General features: G+C 38.0%; 2 protein-coding genes across 3 annotated transcripts in view; both read right to left on the bottom strand.

Moving 5' to 3' along the window:
- The window catches only part of DNAH11 (dynein axonemal heavy chain 11), a 335383-nt gene extending 330900 nt beyond the window's left edge, over window positions 1-4483 (bottom strand). The window contains 2 exon segments of the mRNA XM_061198505.1: window positions 2630-2773; window positions 4133-4483. Coding sequence (XP_061054488.1) covers window positions 2630-2773; window positions 4133-4483 — 495 coding nt within the window.
- A 14905-nt stretch (window positions 4484-19388) lies between these two features.
- Window positions 19389-22635, bottom strand: part of SP4 (Sp4 transcription factor) — a 69686-nt gene continuing 66439 nt past the window's right edge. For both annotated transcript variants that reach the window (XM_061197701.1, XM_061197700.1), the window contains exon 6: window positions 19389-19813. In XM_061197701.1, the coding sequence (XP_061053684.1) occupies window positions 19566-19813 (248 nt within the window). In that variant the 3' untranslated portion in view covers window positions 19389-19565. The remainder of the gene's footprint in view (window positions 19814-22635) is intronic.

The raw sequence follows: 22635 nt of genomic DNA on the forward strand, positions 1-22635 counted from the left end.
TGAGTAAAAGGAGAACCAGTGCAGGGTCTGAGCAGAAAGGGACATGTTCTTTCTCGTGTTTCAACAAGAATCACTCTAGCTGCTGTGTTGGGAATAGGTTCTAGACGGGAGTCATACAGAAGCAGAGAAACCAATTAAGAGGCTGATGTATTAACACAGGTGAGAGATAATGGTGAGCTGGACCAGGGTGGTAGCAATGGAGGGGAGAGGGGAACTGATTCTGGGTATGTTTGAAGGCAGAACTTGCAAGATTTCCTGACAGAATGGATATAAAGTGTGAGACAAAGCCAAGAGTCGGGGCTGACTAGGAGGTTTTTCTGGTTTGAGCATCTGGAAGGATGGAGTTCACAGCCATTATTCTGGGAATAATTCCAAACAGCACAGGGTGGGGAACATCAGCTCAACTTGGAATGTTAAGTATGAAATGTCTATTGCACACCAAGCGGAATGTCAGGAAGGCATACGGAGCTCTTTGGAATTTGGGAGAGAGATCTTGCCTGGAGAGAAAAGTTTGGGAGTCCTTCAAACATCGTAAGCCACAGTTAATTAGCCAATTATGTGAGCCACGGTGGATACTAAGCAAAGACAAGCCTTGCAAATTTTTTTATCTAAAAATCTATAGTCTTGCCTTGGGGCCCCTTCATTCTGAATTTAAGCCTTGTCCATAAAGAAACCCAAGTGACATCTTGAGGGTGATGTCCTCACTTTTTTCCTCCCAATGCTCATATCCTCAAGCATAATTAAATAAATGAGAATCTTCCAAACCCGTTAAACCCGTGAGGTTCTGAATGTTCTGTGCCTTCTATAGATGTGCTCAGGGACAGCTTACTCTCTTTCACTGAAACTTTTCAGAGGGCTGTGCAGACCCTGGTATTGAGGTCAATTCAGAGGAACCTGAAAGAGTTTTGTATCTTCTGTCGCCGTACACAGACGACAGAGTAAGAATTCCAATGAAGAGTGCTGCCTTGCCCTTCCAAGGCCAGTTGATGGCAGCCTGGATTCACATGACCAAAGGTCATTCACATACCATGTGAAATCCTTTCATCAGATTCAGTTCAATAATAATCTCTTGTGGGCTTCCCTGGTGGCGCAGTGGTTGAGAATCTGCCTGCCAATGCAGGAGACGCGGGTTCGAGCCCTGGTTTGGGAAGATCCCACATGCCGCGGAGCAACTAGGCCCGTGAGCCACAATTACTGAGCCTGCGCGCCTGGAGCCTGTGCTCCGCAAAGGGAGAGGCCGCGATAGTGAGAGGCCCGCGCACCGCGATGAAGAGTGGCCCCCACTTGCCGCAACTGGAGAAAGCCCTCGCACAGACACGAAGACCCAACACAGCCATAAATAAATAAATAAAATGCAGTAATTTAGCTGTATATCCCCAGTGGGATATAGCCTAATGACGAAAAGAAGTGAAAATAAAACTTAAAATTAAAAAAAAAAAAAATCTCTTGAACACTTGCTACATACCGAAAACTGTCTCAAGTGCTGAAGATAGAAAACTCTCTTCCTAGTTATCTCCATGAAGTCAACTAAAACCATGTAAATTCAACAGAAGAGGAGGGAAACCAAGGTAGAACTGAAGTTGGGGGACAGAAGCTTTAGTTAGCCCAGAGACCGCAAGAAAACACCTCCTTTCAAGAAGACAGCAGAAGAGACTCAGGAAGGAGAAGAGGTGTGAAAGATGGAGATTGACAAATCATTAGTAAAAAGTATGCTGGCAATTATTCCTATGTTAAATATTGGCCTTGGCAAGGCTGCTTTGGCTACTGAAATCTGGTTTACTGATGCTAACCCAGTGTTTCCCAGAGTTTGGGGTGCATTAGAGTCACCTGGAGATCTTTAACAACTACTGCAGCCTGGCTCCCACCCCCCCAGACATTCTGATTTAATCGGTAAGAGGTGTGACCTGGGCCGAGGCATGTTAGTTCCCCAGGTGGTCCAAATGTTCAGCAAAGTTTGAGAACCACTGCTCTGGTTCTTCCACACCTAGTCATTTGGTACGTTGCTCCTCAAAGCTGGTTCATGAACAAACAACATCAGCACCAGGTTAGAAATGTAGAATTTCAGCCCCACTCCAAACCTAATCTATCAGTTTGCCTTTAACAAAATCCCTAGGTGGTTCTAATGCACATTAGAGTGCCAGTAACATGGGTTTAGAGAGCATTTCTCTGACTTAAGGGGAGAGAAAGAGGAATTTTAAGGCAGTCATTCCTAATACATTATTTCCATTACCCTTTCCCATTATCTAACATGAGTGCACTTAGAAACTAACAGGAATCTGAAAAACTGAGAATACCCCTTTCCAAAGTGTAAATTTGTCTCTACTCTGAACATGAAGTTTAATACCTATAGCTAAGTACAGGAGCCTATTCAATTCAAGCTGCGTTTTAATTTCCTTCCATTATTTAGAAAGAGATAGGAAAAGGAGGATCCTGCAAATTACCACCTGTTGAACGTTAGCATCAATATCAGCTCATTTCAGGAACAGTCTAAATACTATCATTTTCCGTCCACCTGGCTAATGAGATGACTGGCTTCTAAATTCTCTTTTTAATAGCCACAGTTGTCCTGAATAATTCCAAGTGTCATAAAGATAAATGAAAGTTTAAAATATTAAGGATAGACCAGTACCTCATCTAGGAAAGCAGTTACATGTCCAAGAGATGAGGCGGGTAACTCTCCAAATAAAACTGTTTGAGAGAAATCATTTACTCCAATGTTTTCAGTACTCTTCTTGGCAATATAAACAAGTTTATGTTTTGCGTCTCTTGGAATCTGAAACAAGAGTAACGTAATTATTTTAAGTCCACAATGTAGCTTCCATGTTAACAAGCAGGATTTGCTGTATCTAACTTGTAAGTAGATTGCTAGCATAAGAAACAAAACCTGGCATCTTACCTACCTTTATAAATAAGATTGCTCCACTGCTCTTCTGCAAAGTTTATACAATTTTCTTTGTTCTTTTATAATGTTAATTTCACAGTATTATTGGTGTGGAATGTCACGTTTCAAAAGCATGTCAATTAGGATCATCATATACCATAAAGTCTCATAATTAAACAAATACAGGAAGAAATTAGAATGTTTCCATCTTAGCAAAGGTTATTCTTTTGTATAACGTTTTCTTGTTCAGAAGTAAGCCAAACCGAGATTAAGACCAAGAGGTTAAATTGTATTTCTATACTCAAAGCAGTGTTTAATCAAGATATTCTAACATTTCCATAACTATCAAGTCATTTCTTCAGATATCATGACTGTTTAACTTAAGTAGTACTAAATTGTTCTTGTCCACTCCACTGACTAACTTTCAAAATTAGGAGAGTAGCAAAACAAAAACAATTCAGAACTCACAAAACCCTAAGGCTAACTGCAGTTACTCTCTTTCTTCTCTGGGATCCTATTTCCCCGCCATTGTTACGACCACATCTAGTGATGATGGCATCACTTTACAACATTGACAGTGAGGCATCTCAAGATTGTAAATCTTGCTCCAAAGTCTTCGCAAACTCTTTAAGTACAAATGCTGTGATCGTAGGTGATACGTTAACCTTCAAGTGTACCAGAAGTCTAGATTTAAAAAGGTAAAAGAAAAAGAAAAAAAAAAAAAAAAAAAGGAAGAGAAAAGGGAGGGGGGAGGGAGAGGGAGAGAGAACTGTCCTGAGCGCAGATTGCCGGGCAATTCTTTTTTAAAAGGAGTCCTAAGTATTATTCGTTGGGATGAAGTGTGGTTGACAGGCAGACTGAGCCATGACAAGTTATTTGGGCTCCGCCAAACACCACATTTGGCTCCGGAGTGACACAAGAGCGATTTAAAGGAAAGTTATCTGGCAAAGAGAACCTACCTCGCGCCTCACGCCCAGGCAGCTGAAGGACGCGCTGCTTTTCCTGCTTTATCCGGATGGAGCTGGCCCAAAGGCTGACCTTCTAGAAAACTAACCAACAGCCGCTTAACAGCAGAGTGGGCGCACGTGGGGGACTCTGCGGACTCTCGGCAGGCACTTGATTGAAGTTTTTTAAAGCGCCCGAATATGTGCCCCGAGAGAACCCAAGGAAGCACAACTGGCCTGTCCCGCTCAGGTGTCCGTCAGGCTGGGCGGGAGGCGTGACCTGGTTCCCTCGCCCGTCGCCCCTTACCTGTTGGGACGCGGCGAGCCGCTCCACGGCGTCGACGCTGAAAACAAGGCAGGCGGGGCTGGGGCTCTCCAGAAACTCCCCCAGGACCTGCCGCTTGTCCTCGCTCTCCAAATGCCGGCTCCATTTCTCCTCCGGGAGCCCCAGCATCTGCTCCAGACGGCCGCCGACGAAGCGCACCCGCGCGTCCTGGGCGAAACTCCGCGCTCTCCTGGCCGCCGCCACCTCCTCGTCTTCGTCCTCCTCTTCATACTCCACCAGGCCCGCCGCCTCCGGGCCGGCGCCCGGGGTTAGGCGAAGGGTCGGGACTTCCCGGAAGCCTCCCGCCTCCCGGGCTGCCACCTGGGCTGCCATCCAGCACGTCTGAGGGGATGCGGGGCTGGCCGGCTCCAGGCGCGCGCCCCTGCCCAGCCCCGGGTAGGCGAGACCACCTCCACACTCGCGCTCCGAGAGGCGCCCACCTCCTTCAGCGATCACCGGGAGCGCGGCCGCTAGTCCCACACCTGCTCCCACTTGGCAGCCGGCGTCTGTGCGCACTGCGAGCGCAACGCGCCAGGGCTCTGGCGGGCCTTGAGCCGCCGCGTCCCGTTTCCAGGGGAACGGCGTCCCCGCCCCGGCCCTCTGGGGGCGGAGTGAGAGTGGAGGGGAGGAGCGTGCCCTCGACCGGCGTGAGCCGCTCGGTGGCCTCCTCCGCTGCCCTCTGGCGCCCTGGCACACTGGACATCGTGGGGCTCCCGGGAAGGGAGAATCGCAACCCAGTATTGATTAACTGCTGTGTTTTGAGCAGCGCTGGGTTGTGCTGAGCTCCGTGCTAAGTCCATCCCCTTGATTATTTTATTTAATACCTAGAAAGGCAGGGCTTCGACTGGTCAGCTTATTTAAGGAGCAAAGAAACTAAGTCACAAAGTGACTAAGCAACAAGGAGATGGTGGAACCGGGATTCAGGACTCGCGCCGAGGGCTTTTCATTTACCTTGCCCATAGCTGTTAGAATGTTTCCAGAAAAGAACCAACACTGCAATTCAGCTTTCCTAGTTGTGGCAATCCAAGATCTAGGTATTCAAAATCCTGATTCTGAACCTCACCTGCCACTTACTGGGATGTTAATACACCCAATGAAAGAATGCATGACGTCTTTGTAAATAGCAAGGTGCTCTGAAAATATATAGAATTATTATTCAATCCAAGAGTAAAAGCTCAAGGGAGAAAAGTTCCAGATTAGTAACAGTCTCCGTGATGTTGAAATGGATTTCAGTATGGTCTATTAATGACATTTGTTGAGACTGAAGTAGCCAGAATTTTGAGAGGCAGTCCTCAAACTAAAGTTTTTTTAGTCCTTTCCATTTGTTCATTTCAAAGTAAAAACTTCAAACCCCTTGCTTCCCATAGGAACTATGAAAGCGTGTTGCCCTCAATAATCCATTATAATAACTGATTATTGATAAATAGGTTGTATCCAGCAAGATTTGGTGCCTCAACAGTTTTTCTTTTTAGGATGTCAATTGTGTCTGATAACCACCTATAAGATTTTCTAGTTATATCATCAGACGCTTGAATGAACACGGGCTCCTGGAAAGCCTTTATAATGAACACAAGCTCCTGGAAGGCTGTTTTGTATGGCCCAGAGCAATCCTTGGGGCACCCAGTGGCTACTAAGCAAGCCTGGAAATCACTGTAAACACCTTACAATGCTTCTTAGTCTCTCCTCTCATGCCTATATTCTACCTTTGCATCCCCTACCCCAGAGACACAGGAATTCTGTAAATAAGAGTTGAATTAAATTGAAGTGAAAAACCACTTTAAAATTCAGCAGAAAAATTTAAATCAGTGTTACTATTTAAGTACAATTTTCAAAAAGTTACATAGTAACTCAAAGTATAGAATGAAGACATGTCAAAGATGTCTTCAACTCATTAATGAGGATATCAACAAAATGGTGAAGTTGGTTCCAAGAGAATCAGAGAAAGAGATTCATAGGCAGTGGAGAAAGACTATTGAAATAAGGTTGCTAGGTTAGATACAATACTCCTTAATGTCCTATAGGACAATATAATCTTGACTTTTGTTTTGGGTTTTTTTAAAAAATTGTGTATTTCAGAAGTAATTTATATCTGTAATGAACAAAAATCTGCAGTTAACTGCAATTAACAGAAAACCCAAGTCATAGTGGCATACAATAAGAACATTTATAATCTCACCCAAGAAGTCTGGTTGTAGAAGAGCCATGGGTTGGTTAACACAAGGACTGTGGGATGAGATTGTTGTTCGTCTCCCTTTTCTGTGGTCTCCAACCGGTCAGTTATTCTCCTATCATGGATGCTAAGTGGCAATCATGTTTTCTAGCATTCCTTGCAGGTGACAAAGTCCAGAAGCAAGAAAACAGCATCTTCATTTTTGCGTAAAGAAAACTTTCGGAAGCCCTCCAGAAGATGTTCCTTTTCATCTGATTGGCCAGTATTCCATCTCATGTCCATATCTAAACTTGGGTTTGTCAAGGGAAATGAGATCAAGATCCTACTCCAGCTTCCTTTTAAGGATATGCCCAGTAGGAGGAGCCTGAGCAAAATCTGGGTTCTGCTAGTGACGAGGAAGGGTAAAAACTGTCCATTTGGTAGTCAACCAAGAAAGGTATGGATGTGTTTTTTTCTCAGATTCCCCATAAACGTATAACATCATGGGAAGTATCTCTTTACACTAACACAATTTCCCAAGAATTATGAAGACTTTATTACTTTTTTTCCCCCTAAGTGTGGCTAAACATTAAAAGAACTTTATTCTTGGAGAAGCCTGGACTAAGGTCAACTTGAGATTTTGGAAGGAGAAAAAGGAAAACAGGGTAAAATTGAGAAAACTATGTGATTTGAGGAATTTTACTGTCTGGATTTCCAGAGATATCAAGACAGAAACAAGTGGGTAAAGGACAAATATAATGGGGAGCTGCTGTTGAGGCCATCAGATATGTGCCATGGTCAAGAGTGGGGGCAGAGAAGGGTTGTATACCAAACAAACAAAAAACAATAACAACAAAAAACAACCTAAAGCATCTTTGCAGAGTCTAAGCATGAATTTAGGAGATAGAGGGGGAAATGAAATAGAAAACCAACAGATTTGCAGGAAAGAATAATTTTGTAACATTTAGAGAGAAAATTCTGAGGTGTACTGGAAATGACTGACAGAAGCAAGCAAACAAACAACAAGGACCACAGGACTCTCTGGAGAGGAAATCCTCACCAGTCCTTAGTGTAATCTCTTCCTGTACCTGTATGATGTACTCTACCTTGCATTATAGTTATTTGTGCAGCTTTCTTATTTTTCCTTATTAGCAACAAAGCCCTTTGAAGGCAGGTGCTGTCAGGGACTGTGCCATTTATTTATTTTACCCCCTGCAGCATCTAACACAGACAGCAATACTACCATTCGAATATTTGTTGAATTGAAATAAGCACTTCAAAATAAAATGCCAACAGGGGAAGGACTTCTGTAACCCAAAATATTTTAGTCAAGGAAAGGGTTAGAGCCTCTGAAGGGAGAAGAGAAAAATAAATGTGTAAAAAGAGATGAATTAATTTAATTAAGAGAACAAAGAAGAAGTTTTATTTCTGGAGCACTAGTTCCAGAGAAGGAAGAGGATTTAGAGATTAAATAAATTCTACAAAAGAATATGAGAGTTAAGTTGTAGGGAGTATAAACACAATTATTTCTGAATATCTCCTACATCGTATCAAACACATTATTATTTCTATTCCTGCTTGTTAAACCTTTCTTTGAAATCAGAAATGAGGAGAAAGCTCAGAGAAAGTGCTCAGAGTTGGGCAGAGGTGGGAATTAAATGAGGATTTGTGATCCCTCCCCCCCTTGGAGGCAGCACACACATTTGTCTAGTGCTCAACAGTTTACAAAGCCCTTTCATAGGTGCTACTTAGTGGAGAGAGATTTGAGGAGGAGAGCAGTGTGTTTATATTAGGTCAATCTGCCTTTCTCTTTTCTATTTACATTGCTGATGTACCCATTGTAAAGCTGCTAAGCTTTCTTCCTAAACCAGTAAGCACTGTTTACATTCTTGCTTTTCTCCCTTAATATATATTTATATTCCTAATATGAATTCCTAATATATATATTTATGTTCCTAATATGAATTGTTCCAGGATATAGAATATCACATATAATTTGTAATATCCCCAAATCTCCAAGTATTAGAATACCCTAATTGAATGCCCAAATTCTACCAGCACCAAGAAGTCCCCAAAGCTTTCCCAGCAAGTCCAGCTCCCTACAGAGAGGGCATTCTCTGTGACACACAGCAAGGTTACTTGGGCTGGGAAAGGTTAGAATTAATAAAACATCCTTTCAGTGCACACTAACAGTTCTTTTCCTGTGGCCGTCCAAACCCGTAACTCCCCATGTAAACAGACAATGCAAATAAAGTAATCTCCTGTGAATCTCAGTAGTTTGATCTGAAATGGTCAACAAAACTACAGTTGGCAAGCTCAAGGTGTTGGGGAAGAGAGGGGATTGATGGAAGCAGAAAGGAAATAAACATATCTTGAAGTGTAGTTCATTGATTCTGTGATGCACCTTTTTTCACATTTTAACATCTCTACAATTGGGGTCTGTCTTACTTTTGTGGTCTGCCAAGAGGCATGTCTGTGGTCGTTATTACTGCCCATACATCTGCAACAAGACTTGCAAAATGGAACATTATCAGCACAGAAGAAATTCCTGGAGGTAACAGTGGAGCATTCTTTTAAGAAATGCTACATCATTAATACTCTTCATGGCACACTTTGGAGTATAAACCTACGTGTCCACTGTTCACATTCAGCTAGGACACCAGTATAGCCACACTGGTTATTAAAATGCTGAGATAATTCCATACTGGAAACTAAACAGCCACTCTGGTTCCCAATCCCCCTACTACCACCCCATGACCTCCCCAAGATCTAGCAACTGAAAGAGTAATGCCAGGGGGGTGGGGGTGGAGGGATGGATGGGGGTGTGGAGTATAGGATGGAGAAACAGGGAGGGGCTCTGGGACCTCCCTCCAATCAATCCCTTCTGATTGATGGGTGCTGTGCTGTGTCTGTTATTAAAATTTGACTGTTATCTCCGTATCTATAATAATCAGGAACAATAATTATTGTTATATTCTTTTGTTTACAGGGAATGAACTGAACTTGGAATAGGGTAACTCTTAGTCTGATAGCTAAATATGTCTAAATTTTGATTGGGTGCTGTAGATTCTTGAGAACAAAGCAATGTTCTCTGGATTCACAAGCTTGATGTATTTTAGGCCAAGTTATAGCTCACCTACAAAAAAAATAATAAAAGTTATTTTTTTAGAGATCATAATTACTTTGAGAGTATTCTGAACAATGCCAGAGTTAAAAGACATATTTAGTAAGAGGCATAAATACTTAAATCATAAATCTGATCAATATTTCTATTAGAACAAAATGTATAAACTGAAGACAAATATTTTATGTGAATATATTCTCTGGTGATTATTACCTCTTTTCTCATTGCATTAATTCTTTAAAGAATTTGTTAAGATCATAGATTTGAATAAGGATACTATTTAAAATAAAATTAATATTTTAAAAACATTTTGTAAACAAGGTAACACTTTTCCTAAAAATACAGAACAATAAATCTTAGATCTACAAAATGATCAGTAAAATTCTTTAGGAAGGTTCACCCTTTTTTCTTTTCCTATTTTATGTCAAAGTCTGTATTTACAATTGGACATAAGAATAAAAGTACTCCCAGTTACTTATGGAATTGGTGGACATACTTACTAGACTGGGTTTTTTTTCCTTCTTTTGTTTTATTAGTTTGTTTGATGTATTTTTTTGAAGCATAATTGACCTACAACACTATGTTAGTTCCGTGTGTCCAAGATACTGATTCAGTATTTCTATATGTTAAAAAATGATCACTGCTTACACAGACTTTTAATACAAATTGACATCCCCTGGATTTTGAAAAACAAAACAAACAAGAAAATAAATGAAGAACTGAGGTTCTTTTCATAGGACCCATAACCCTGTTCTAGTCATGATTTACTCCATAAAAATGAGAATTAAAGGTTATACATCATCATCAGAATAGGGCGTAATTTTCTAACAATATTACCTTTCTGTCCATATAATTATAGAAAATGAGAGGAAGCGACTATAATACAAAACCACAGTAACTTATAAACTTAATTCTGACTTACAAACTGCAATTAGAAATATATATGATGCTTCACCAAACATGCACACACACACACACACATTTCACATACATATATATATTTGACAAAGAATAAGCTAACATAAAAGCTTCAAAGACATAACACAGTTAAAGTCGTAACCATTTACAACATTGCTGAATTGAGTTGGAATATTTTTTTAGTTAGTTTGCTCTTTGCCTTTATACTATTTTCCTCAACAGTGGTTTTCCAAACATGTTAGGGTGACCAAACATTTCAAAGCCATGATGCCCTTTAGAACCATGAGTTACTGATGTATGTAATTCCAACATAAAATTATACAAGCTAGGAACAATTTTACCAGCAGAAAATATAACCTTATTATGGCTTCCACATCTCAAAAATAATACTGCTATCAGTAAAATATTTATTAAACCACATTTCATAGCAAGATAATAAATAACACAATTTGAGCCAATGCTTCAAAGACGAATGAGTGTGGGAGACAACTGCTCAAGTTTAATTTCCTCCTCTTCCCTGTAATTTGCTTTTGTCTGATCTTAGCTCCCAGGGTCTGACTTCTTGTCTCTCTGATTCTGACTCGAGACTTGTTCATCTTAACCTAGCCCAACATGATCTGAGCCTTGGCTCCTCCCTGTGGATGCGGGCTTACTGCACTCCCATCTCTGCAAGTGCTGGCCAGCCCATCCCAGGAGTCGGGGAAGGGGATATCGAGGTACTCTAGAAATCTAGCCAAGGGAGAGATGGAAGGAGGCAGGATTAATACAGAAAAGAGGAACAGCATCCCTTATGCCTGAATCTGGTGGCACACAATATGTGCTAAATGTACTGGCTGATTGGAAAAAGCATCTCTACAGGTTAGCTTGGGAATGAAAGAGGCAAGTTAGAGTTAAGAACAGGATCTGAAGCCCAGTTAAGGTAGTGAAATGGAAGAGGTGCTGGAAGTGGGGGGCAGCAGCTAGCGGAGGTGCCTCTGAGCCTGGCAGGGCACGAAGCAGTTTGGACAATTTATTTGTTTATATCTTATCTTATTCCGCAAAGAATCTGAAAAGCTAAGTGAAGATAGCTTAGAGCTCATAAATGCAGAGCATCCTATTCTTTTCTGAATCAAGTCTGAGAGGAAGTTATCTAGGATAAGAAAAGGTTTGGACACCAAAATGCACATGTTTTTTTTCATGGTTGCAATTTAACAGGGAACTGAAAACATAGGAGTACTTTTGCCCTGTAAGCTCAGGTTCATTTTGTTTATTTAAGTGTACCTCTAAACATAAGGGGATGATTTTAGATATAGAAAATTTTCCACACATGTTAACAACAAAAAAAAGTTTTTGAACAGCAGATGGGCGGATGTTTCTGTTTTTCACTATTTGGTTTGCTTCTTGTTCACTCATTTGGTTGTCTGCTATCACTTAGGTAGGCAAGTAGTTGAAATTTAAAATTAGAAAATAACTAAGATTTGAAACTTTAATTTTGCTTAGCATTGGGAAAAGATGACCATCATGTAAATCTGAGATAGAAACTAGCTCATAGGTAGTTTGAGAAAAAATGTACAGTTGAATCAAGAAATTCTCACTAAAATTTCTTTTTTTAAATGGGATATTGAGCATTAACTTTTCAACATACTGGTACCCAAAGTATTTCAAGATTGGTCCAACTGGGAACTATTCCATCCTCCCTGCCCCCTTTTGGGTTAAGTTATGATAACAATAACTTCTATCTATTAAATACTACTGTGTCAGAGGATTGAGAGTTACCTTATTTGATCCTCTTAAGACACCTAGGAGGTATTATTCCCATTTTGGAAACGAGAAAAAGAGTATGCAGAAGTGGTAGTCAGATAATTTGCCCAAGGTTGTGTAGTAAGTGGCAGAACCAGGAATCAAGCCCACACTCCCCAGCCTCCCAGTTGGTGATCTCTGTGTCACACAGCTTTGCTTTTACCAGGGTGCTCAACCCTCTTCGTTATGAGCAGGCCTTTATCTCCATGGCAAGGATGCACCGTCACCTCTTACCTCTCTCCTGCTCTCCTCGTTTTTGGCCCCTCTAGACTATTGCGCTTTAGCTGTGGTCCAGTCAGGCGTAGGGCTCATCCCTTTCGCTGATTCCTCTTCCCCCAGCTTCCTCTCAGATACTGATCGGCAAGGGTTGCTTCCTCACTTCCAATTTTACTCAGACATCAGTTCAGGGAGGCTTCCTGACCCCCCTAATTACAATCGCAGCCCTAGCACTCTTCACGTTTAGCCTACTTGCCCCCGTTGCCCTTACCACTTTCAAATCTGCGTGAACTCTGTGAGGGCAGGGGATAGGGCTTTTTGTCTTATTCTTGGTCTGACATATGGATTAGTGGCTGGTACCAAATAGACCCTCAGTATTTGTCCAATGAGTGAAGATTCAAAATAGAAGCCTATTAGTCATCGCTATCATTAAGTCCTGAAGCAAATTAATGTCCAGAAGTAGAAGGGCTAGATAAAAATGTAGTTTTATGGAAACTATTGGTACAAATCTTTTACACAGAATTTTAGGGTATGTGTGTATTTTTAGGCCTATCTGTATTTCTTGCAGTCTTTCTTTCAGCAGCTTTAAAAACAACATAGTTTTATGCTGAAGTTTGAACTTCCTAATCCAATCCTAATGTTATAGTGATATATAGCTAAAATGTTACATATAGCATATATTTTATCTATATACATGTACTTAATTTTATTAAAATACATATAGGAAACACAAAACCCTGTGGATTATGTTTCCACTGAACAAAAATTTTAAACAGTGCCACAATTATGCAAAGGGATTACTGTTAACTGGAAACACAGCTACTGTTTCCTTGAAAAAAATTTTACTGTGGTAAAAATATTGTTTTTATGGAACATTTCAAATATCATAAGCGGATGTGAAAATTCCCCTTGACTATCACCCAATTTTCCTGGTTGACTTCATAAGAGAATGTACAATGTACTTAAGGCTTGAGTAACTGTACTTAACTGTGGGCAGCATAGTGATGCATGATTTATCAGGAAAGTACCTTTTTTATTTAAAGAGAATAGATTTTATGTCAGTACAGTCTAATACAAAATATGTAATTTGCTAACTCATTTGCTAAATCAAATCCTTATTGTAAAGAGCTGTTATATATATGTACATGCATACATAACTTGCTTTTCTGAGCTAAAGTACTATAAATAGCATACTGATTTCTTTTTATACATGAAAACTTGATTATTAAAATTCTGAAATCTAGAAACCCTATTAATTGGAACATTTTCCTCCAGGAGAAATTGTCCTAGCAGTTGCCAAACTATTACCTTAGACAAAAACGAAGGTTTGTACCATCTTCCTTCCTCCCTTACTTTTTGTTTCTTTCTTACTATTTGCACTTGAAATCACTCTCAGGTATCCAAAAATAAATTATTTCATTGCCACCTGCTACAAAGAAGAACACAGCCTAGGACGTACACTAATTAGCAACCTTTAGAAGAATGGAATACATGCCTTAAAAATCCTGCTACACAATTACAAGTTGGTTGTGTGTGAATCAGACATTATTGCTTGGGCAGTAAATACAGTAATATGTAATTCAGATGTATTGAAGAGTAAAGTATTTATTTCTTGTACATACCTGAAGTCTGCACTCTTTAAGCATCTGAAATTTTAAATAAAAATAAACAAGCTATGCCATCATTTTTTCTTGATATCTTGACTTTATCATGAACAGCATTGTGAACTATACCTTATTATATTTACAGTGTTGGCTGAGCACTGCTTCAACTTTCCTAACTTATTACACCAGTGGTTTTATGTCAACAATCTATGATATTCTGACATAAACTGCAGCAAGATCTTTTTTGACCCACCTCCTAGAGTAATGAAAATAAAAACAAAAATAAATCAGTGGAACCTAATAGAACTTAAAAGCTTTTGCACAGCAAAGGAAACCGTAAACAAGATGAAAAGACAACCCTCAGAATGGGAGAAAATATTTGCAAATGAAGCAACTGACAAAGGATTAATCTCCAAAATATACAAACAGCTCATGTAGCTCATTATCAAAAAAACAAACAACCCAATCAAAAAATGGGCAGAAGAGCTAAATAGACATTTCTCCAAAGAAGACATACAGTTGGCCAACAAACACGTGAAAAGATGCTCAACATCACTATTTCTAATAATGCAAATCAAAACTACAATGAGGTATCACCTCACACTAGTCAGAATGGTAATCTTCAAAAAATCTACAAACAACAAATGCTGGAGAGGGTGTGGAGAAAAGGGAACCCTCTTACACTGTTTGTGGGAATGTAAATTCATACGGCCACTATGCAGAACAGTATGGAGGTTCCTTAAAAAACTAAAAATAGAACTATCACATGACCCAGCAATCCCACTACTTGTCATATACCCAGAGAAAACCATACTTCAAAAAGATACATGCACCCCCAATGTTCACTGCAGCACTATTTACAATAACCAGGACATGGAAGCAACCTAAATGTCCATCAGCAGAGGAATGGATAAAGAAGATGTGGTACATACATACAATGGAATATTACTCAGCCATAAAAGGAACGAAATTGTGTCATTTGCAGAGACTTCGATGGACCTAGACTGTCATACAGAGTCAAGTCAGAAAGAGAAAAACAAATCTCGTATATTAACACATATATGTGAAATCTGGAAAAACAGTAAAGATCATCTTATTTGCAAAGCAGAAAAAGAGACACAGATGTAGAGAACAAACATATGGATACCAAGGGCAAAGGGCAGGAGGTGGGATGAATTGGGAGATTGGGATTGACATATATACACTATTACGTATAAAACAGATAATTAATGAAAACCTACTGTATAGCACAGGGAATTCTACTTGGTGCTCTGTGGTGACCTAAATGGGAAGGAAATCCAAAAAAGAGGGGATATACATATATGTACGGCTGATTCACTTTGCTGTACAGCAGAAACTGACACAGCAGTGTAAAGCAAATATAATCCAGTTTAAAAAAAAAATCTATGATAAAGTAAAAAGCATTACTTTTTTGGTGTTTTCTTTGACTCACTCTTGGCTCCCGGTTCCTGGTTCTGAGTTTGAAGCTCCTAGAAGTCCAAGAATCAAACTGGTACTACCACATAAAAAATAAAAAAAAATAGAAAAAGTTTACTACTTGCATTATCCCTTTTATACAATATCATCCTGATGCTTCCAAATGTGAGTTTTTCAGATAACTGAAGTATACATTTTTAGTTTGATACAAATCTTTTGAAAAATTTATTCCTTACTAGTCTTGTTTGGCAGAGTAGAATTAACTTAACTGTTTCTTGATTCAGGAATTGTTATGAACACATATTATTACACTAGCCATGTCTTTACCTTAGGGTTTTACTATACAACGCGATCTACCCAAACACTATGTAAGCCTTGATCGCTACAGATTTAAAAAGAATTTTTGGTGTCTTCTGTTAGTAGATCAATGTACTTTCCTGCTGCCTAACATCCCCTGCCCCTCACTTGGCCGTATCTAATCTGGCCTGGGTTTGGAAATCTGATAACTAGAGTTGTTATAGTAATGTATTCATTATGTCCGTTAAGGTTCTGCATGAGATTTGCAGGGCTCTCCCAAGAGGAAAAGACAATAGCTTCTGCTTATAGACTGTGGCATCTATATACATGGCATACATTGCTTCTTAGTGTTTCTGTAAGCTTAAATAACATCTTAATTATGTTTTCGTTTTTAGGTCTTCCTACAATTTCCTAACATTTATTGCTTAAAAATATTTAAGTAAAAAATGTCCCTAAATCAAATTTTAATTTCCATACATGTCTAGAGCAATGGCTACAAATTAACATGAAATTTGAATTGGTGTTCTTTGGCGGTACGTTCAGAGAAATGGTGACCAGATCTTAATACCAGGAATTATGAAGAGTTGCCAATATGTTTTCTAGTGAGAAGCATTTACTTTCCAGTGTTCATCATTATAAAAAGGTTGATAGTTCAAACAATTTATTGCTGTTTTATAGCATACATAATTAAATGAAGAAACATGTTAAACTCAAGGGAATTTTTAATAGGTTACTTGCAATTGTTATTGCAGGCAACAACTTGTACATGATTTTATTTCCAAATCCACAAAAAACAAGTTTTATACAAATCAGCACTGTAAAAATGTCAATTACAGCCCCAGAGGCTTTGCTGGCAGAATAATTGTCTAAATTCTAGGATATGGGAAACAGGTTTTTTTCTGGACTCATCTTTTTTTTTTTTTCTTTTTCTTTTTTACAAAAAAAAATTTACAAGTGAAATGTTACTACAAAACTTTTTATAAGGAATTTTTGCAAAACATTTACATTTTACCATCAACTATTTCTGTTTTAAAATCATTATGTAGATTTAATACCCTATGCTGCACATCAATTTATGTGGGATGACAACTTAGTGACATGCATAAAAAAACACCACAAGGCATTAAAATGAAGACTTAAATACAAATATTGTTGCAATAAAACAGTTATAAAATTGAAAAATAGGACCTAAACATCATGCTTATCTAAGTTTGACAAATTAACTTTTTCTCCTAGATTACACACTTTTATTACTGCTCTCATGAGAGTGTGATAAATAATGACTTAACATCAAGTTCTAATGTAATCAGCAACACATACACAAACCTAACCAAAGAAAGTATACTGTAAGAAAAAACTATTCTAACACTGGAGTTCTACCATGATAAATACATAGCTTTGCACTGATAATTACAATAAAGAAAAGTTTTATAACAGTGGCAAAGGGAATGAACAGTGAAATGTCATTAAACAAGACTCTACTGCACATCTGTGCCCTATTACTTATAACAGCTATATCCCACTGAGTCAAATAAAGGACACTGAAATTTACGATTCTTATAAGACAGAAGAGTGGATTCAGAATGGTATGCAGAACAGACTGTCAAAAGATTTCTAATTTCAGTGGTGAAATGTGCACCTGCTAACACAAATTAATATATTTTATATGCTATAAAGCTATCCAGATTCAGTTTGTTAAATTTATAATAGGCCTCATTGTTGATTAAAAAATAACTTTGATTTCTGAGGAGCATACATAGGTATGCATTAAAATTGGTTCATGGAATAATGGTGCAGAGAGCTCATACTCGGTATTAACAACAACAAAAAGTGTCACTCTGAGGAAACATGATTCAAACATTACGAAAGTTTCTTTGCATAAAAAAATTTATAGCACTGATTATGTAGCATAATGATAGATAAAATATATATTTGATGTTTCAGCTCCTATATAATAAAATTAAAATTAATACTACCAAATGCTCCTCTGTACCAAACAAAGCAACAAACTGATTCTGATGTTTTAAAGCCAGATACATCAGTTGTTAAGAGTACGTTAAATAAAATATACAAAACAATTTACAAAATCCAACTAAAATTTAAAGACTTTGTTACAAGTCTACAAAAGCTTTAAGAAACTTGAAATTTATAACCACAGTGTAAAAATTTTTTTTTTCCTTTAATCTCAAAGCTTTTTTATACAAACTGAAAGCACAAAAGACCTTCAGTTTTATATAACGCTACAAAGGGCTGGCCTAAAGTGTACATAGTGTAAACAGTGATCATTACAGTATTTCTCCTTCATCAAAAATACAAGAAACATCACAATTTCGGAAGAGAATTCACATGAGTAGTACTTTTCCTGAAATAATAGGGAATGCACAAGAAAACATACACCTATATTCAAACAGTCCCCAAACTAATGGTGTTAATAAACCGAGCAGTTAAAAACTTTAGTTTTCAAATGGTCAATTCCAATTCCATTATAATTCTTTGTAAATATATTTTTAAAATATGAAATATCTTACTAATATTTAAGCTACTGGTATACTCCCAATTTTTTTAATATGAAACTTTTGGCCATCTTTCCTATTAAGACCCTTGTATAAACAATGAAATACATTTTTTTCTTTAGTCACTTAATTGACTGAAATTATTCTGATTTTTAAAATATAATTTTTGTTTCATAGTATCACATCTGTTATATATTTGTTAGGCTGTCTTCTTAGGGAAAATTCAGTTATTGGCATAACATAAAGACATTACTGTGTTATAAATTCTTAATCAGCCTCTAACACAGTGCTAGAAATAAAATGGGATTCGCTAATTTTTAGTAAAGAGGAAAACAGAAATTGTAATGTAGTTAAAAGGTAATTTTCTGCTGGCCTTAAAAAAAGTGTGATAATTCTTTCTTTGGCTACCAAGTCAAAGCATAAAGAATTTTGCACATTGTCAACATAACTCATATTTACAGAATATGAAACTACAGAACGATTTAAACTCTATGCAAATATTTCCAATAAAAACATTTAAAATGAACTTTGTGGTTCAACCTAGGGTTAGGAATATAATCAATCCTAACTTCAAAACCTTACCTGTTAAATTGCCTCATTTTATTTTTCTGAAGCTATTATGAGTTTTGTTTTCCCCCCAGTATTTTCCCAAGGTTTCAATCTAAAATTTAACCTAAGGTTTAGCTCTGAGTTCCTCTTGTGTCTCCAAATGGAGAAAGTACTTGGACTTCACTGATTGTCTGCATACGCACTACTACAATGTAGTGGTAATAAAGATCTGAGATGCCTCTCAGATTACTTTTTTGGAACTTACCTAATTCAACTGTTGAAGAATTTCTAATATTTAGAAAAGACGGCCAAAACTATTTTCAGTTGATTTTCCAAAAATCAAGCTAAGGAAATAAAGTATTCTCTCTATCATCAGTTAACTATTTGTTTTCTGTGCTATTGCAAAAAAAAAAATAAATCCACATAAATTATTACTGACTGAATTTATAACAAAGTACTTTCAAAGAAAACAAGTCCAATTAAGGTCCAGCCTGCAAACTACTGAGGTCTGTTTTTTTAAACATGTTAACACATGATGTTAAGAGAGGGGAAGATTCAGTTTAAAGATTATGTGATAGATCTCCAAATAACTACAACGTATAATATGGAGGAAATACTTTTCTATCTGTTTCCAGTACATCAGTTTGCTTTTTATATTTTTAAAAATTCAGCACTTCATGTGCTGACCCAAAATCTTGGAATACTTAAAGAAGCCAAGAATGAAAACATGATTTCCTACTTTGTAATTCACCTGACCAGCCCATTTCCAGATTTTCAAATGTGTGTAAACTTAAGTGCAGCACTAGAGGTCTCTGTTATAAATAACTTTTCAGAATTCTTCCATGTTGGTTGAAACATTGGGAGTTGCTGGGTTTGAATCTTGAGAAATGGCTGCAACTGTGACAATTCTTGGGGAGCCAAGCACCTCTGTTACAGATGAGTCCAGTTCTCCGGAGGTAACAATGGCAAGAGCTGTCCCACCACCTTTCTTATTCTGGTGCGTTTTGACATGTTTGGAGAGATGATCACTCCGCATAAATCTTTTAGAACATTCCGGACATTCAAATCTCTTTTCACCTAAACAGAAAAATAGTAAATGAATAGTAATTCACTTTATCTAAATGAAATTATAATTTAAAATAATTTCTCTTCTGGTCATACTATACTTTTGAGTAGTTGCAAAATACTTCATGTTTTTATTTTAAAATGCCATCAAACACACAGTGCAGTACATGACTTTAAAGTCATGATTCTGCTAAGAACTGAAAATAAAAGCTGTTTCCTCAGTTTCCTTATCTACAAAATAAGAGGGTTTCTAACAGATGATCTCAAAAGTCTCTTCCAGGTATAACAATACATAATGTTCAAGGCTCATATCCGCCCTTCCTTAAAAACTATTGTCTAGGTTTTGAATATAATGCCTAGAGGCAGGAAATACCTTAGAACTACTTCAAATAAAATCAGTTAATAATTTTGTAGTGTACTGAGTTTCTTCACAAGGCAAAAATGAGAGTCGGGCAAACACTACATTTCAAATTTAACAGAGTTTTCAGGTCTCGCAGAATTAAGACTATTAGGTTCTGGTACACGGAGTGATCCTTATATATTCTCTCTTTAAGTTATAAGATAGTTCTACTGGAACTAACTACTTCTGTATTTAAGAAAAAAGTCCTTTCATTTTTGTGTATAATGGGTGGGGCACATAAAAATTTGGTTAATTGGTATATCATCACGTTCATAATGGATAAACTATTAGCTTTAGTCCTTCCCTTAAAATTGTTACTTAAGGGAAAGAAGCAATGTTTTCCCAGTCTGATAGTAGAACTTGGATAATAAGAAAATTCAATTCAGCTGACTTATTTTACCTGGCCCTGCTTTTGACTTACTAATAGAAAATCTATAGGTTCAAGTTTTCCCATGTCAGATATTATCCCCTATTCTTTATATGTTTGTTTTATTTAAAAAAATTGCATTTGAGGTGTCTTTGAACTTTTCTTTCTCTTTCAGTCTTGAAAAATTAAATGAAAGGATAAATAAACGGTTGAGACAAAATTCTTAAAGACATTAAAAATAAAGGCAGTTAAGGTTTAAGGTAAAACGACTTGCATCTTATGAATGCTAACAGCCAGACAAGGGCTAAAAACAATTAAATGAGGGTTTATGTTTAGGATCAATCTTGAACTCTTTTATCTTTCAAGTTTCCCATTTTACTTCAAAAGAAAAATTCTAAGTGTACAAATTTAAAAGCTGGAAGAAATTTTAAGGATCTTATTTTACATTTTCATTTTATAGATGAGTAAGTTGGGGCTCAGAAATTAATTAATTTGCTTGGGAATCATACAAATTTATTAATATCAGAGCAGAATTCAAGGCACCTGGTTTCTAGTTCAGGCTTTTTGTACTAAATCACCTGTAGTAGAGACCTCTGTTCTTTTACAGCAACAGTGGCCAAGAATAATCAGAAAGAAATCAGGTAGTGATGGCTTGAAGGCACGAGATCATTCAGTAAACACTGAATCAATGGGTGATCAACTTGTACACACTGGCTGTTTAATAAACATTTGTTAGCTGTGATATTCATGAGCTCAGTCATTTTTCAACAAATATTTGTGGAACATCTGTAATGTGCCAGGCACTGGTGATATAAATCTGAACAAGTCAGAGTCTCTGACTTGAAGAAGCTTCCGTTATCTTGAGAGAGTCATTTGTAACCACATGGCGCTACTGGTACCAAATGAGAAAGAAATTCAAGTCCCCAGCTACTCAGCAGCAAACTGTAGGATAAATGAGAAATGATGGGGACATGGCTTCTGTGTGGACTTTCTAGTCTACTCCTAAGAGGTGTGGGTATCCAATTAATTTCAAGCAATGAAAGTTGGCTAGAATCTCAAAATAAGTAAATTATGTTGTATAATTCAACTATCATTAGGGGAATGACATTTCAGTTTATTAACCTTTTCCACAAAGAAGTGTGTTTTCTGTGGTGTAAGACAATTTCTGAATTTCTTACCTCTTAGCAAACATTATCATTATACTTTATAATATATGGATACAGGGAGGTACAGGGTTCTTGTACTAACTAAATATACTATAATATCTTTTTTGTATTTATATTTATAATTATTTTAATTATTTTTATAATTATTTTTAGTAGGGTTAATACTTTTTATAATTAATGCAACTAATTATCAAAACTGTTGATATTAGTTACTTACGGTGGGCAAAATGCCCCAATCCCCCACAAAGGTGTCTGTGCCCTAATCCCTGGAACTTGTGAATACGTTTTATTACATGGCAAAAGGGATGTAACTAAGTTTATAAAGGTTAACAAAGGGAGAGTGTTCTGAATTATCTGCGTGGGCCCAATCTAATCACGTAAGTTCTTAAAAGGAGACCGCTTTCTTCAGCTGGAGTCAGAGAGATGCAGCAAGGGAAATCAGAGAAATCAGAAGTGTGAGAGGAACTTGACCCGCTGTTGCTGGAGGGGTGCCACGTGGAAAGTGTGAGAAGGAACGTGGGTCACCTCCAGGAGCAAACGCCAGCCCCACTGCCGCCCTGCTGACAGGCAGCAAGAACACAGGGACTTACGCCCTACAATAGCAAACGCTGAATCTGGCTGACAGCGTAAGTCGGAAGCAGATGCTCCCCCAGGGCCTCCGGGAGGGAACACAGCCCAGCCAACACTTTGATCTCACCTTTGTGAGAGGCTAAGCAGAGGACCCCGGCTGAGCCTACTAGAACTTCAGACTTAAACAAACAGTGATATAAATGTGTGTTGGGGCTTCCCTGGTGGCGCAGTGGTTGAGAATCTGCCTGCCAATGCAGGGGACACGGGTTCGAGCCCTGGTCTGGGAAGATCCCACATGCCGCGGAGCAACTGGGCCCGTGAGCCACAACTA

Source organism: Eubalaena glacialis, chromosome 8 (assembly GCF_028564815.1).
Source record: "Eubalaena glacialis isolate mEubGla1 chromosome 8, mEubGla1.1.hap2.+ XY, whole genome shotgun sequence".
Classification (NCBI taxonomy): Eukaryota; Metazoa; Chordata; class Mammalia; order Artiodactyla; family Balaenidae; genus Eubalaena; species Eubalaena glacialis.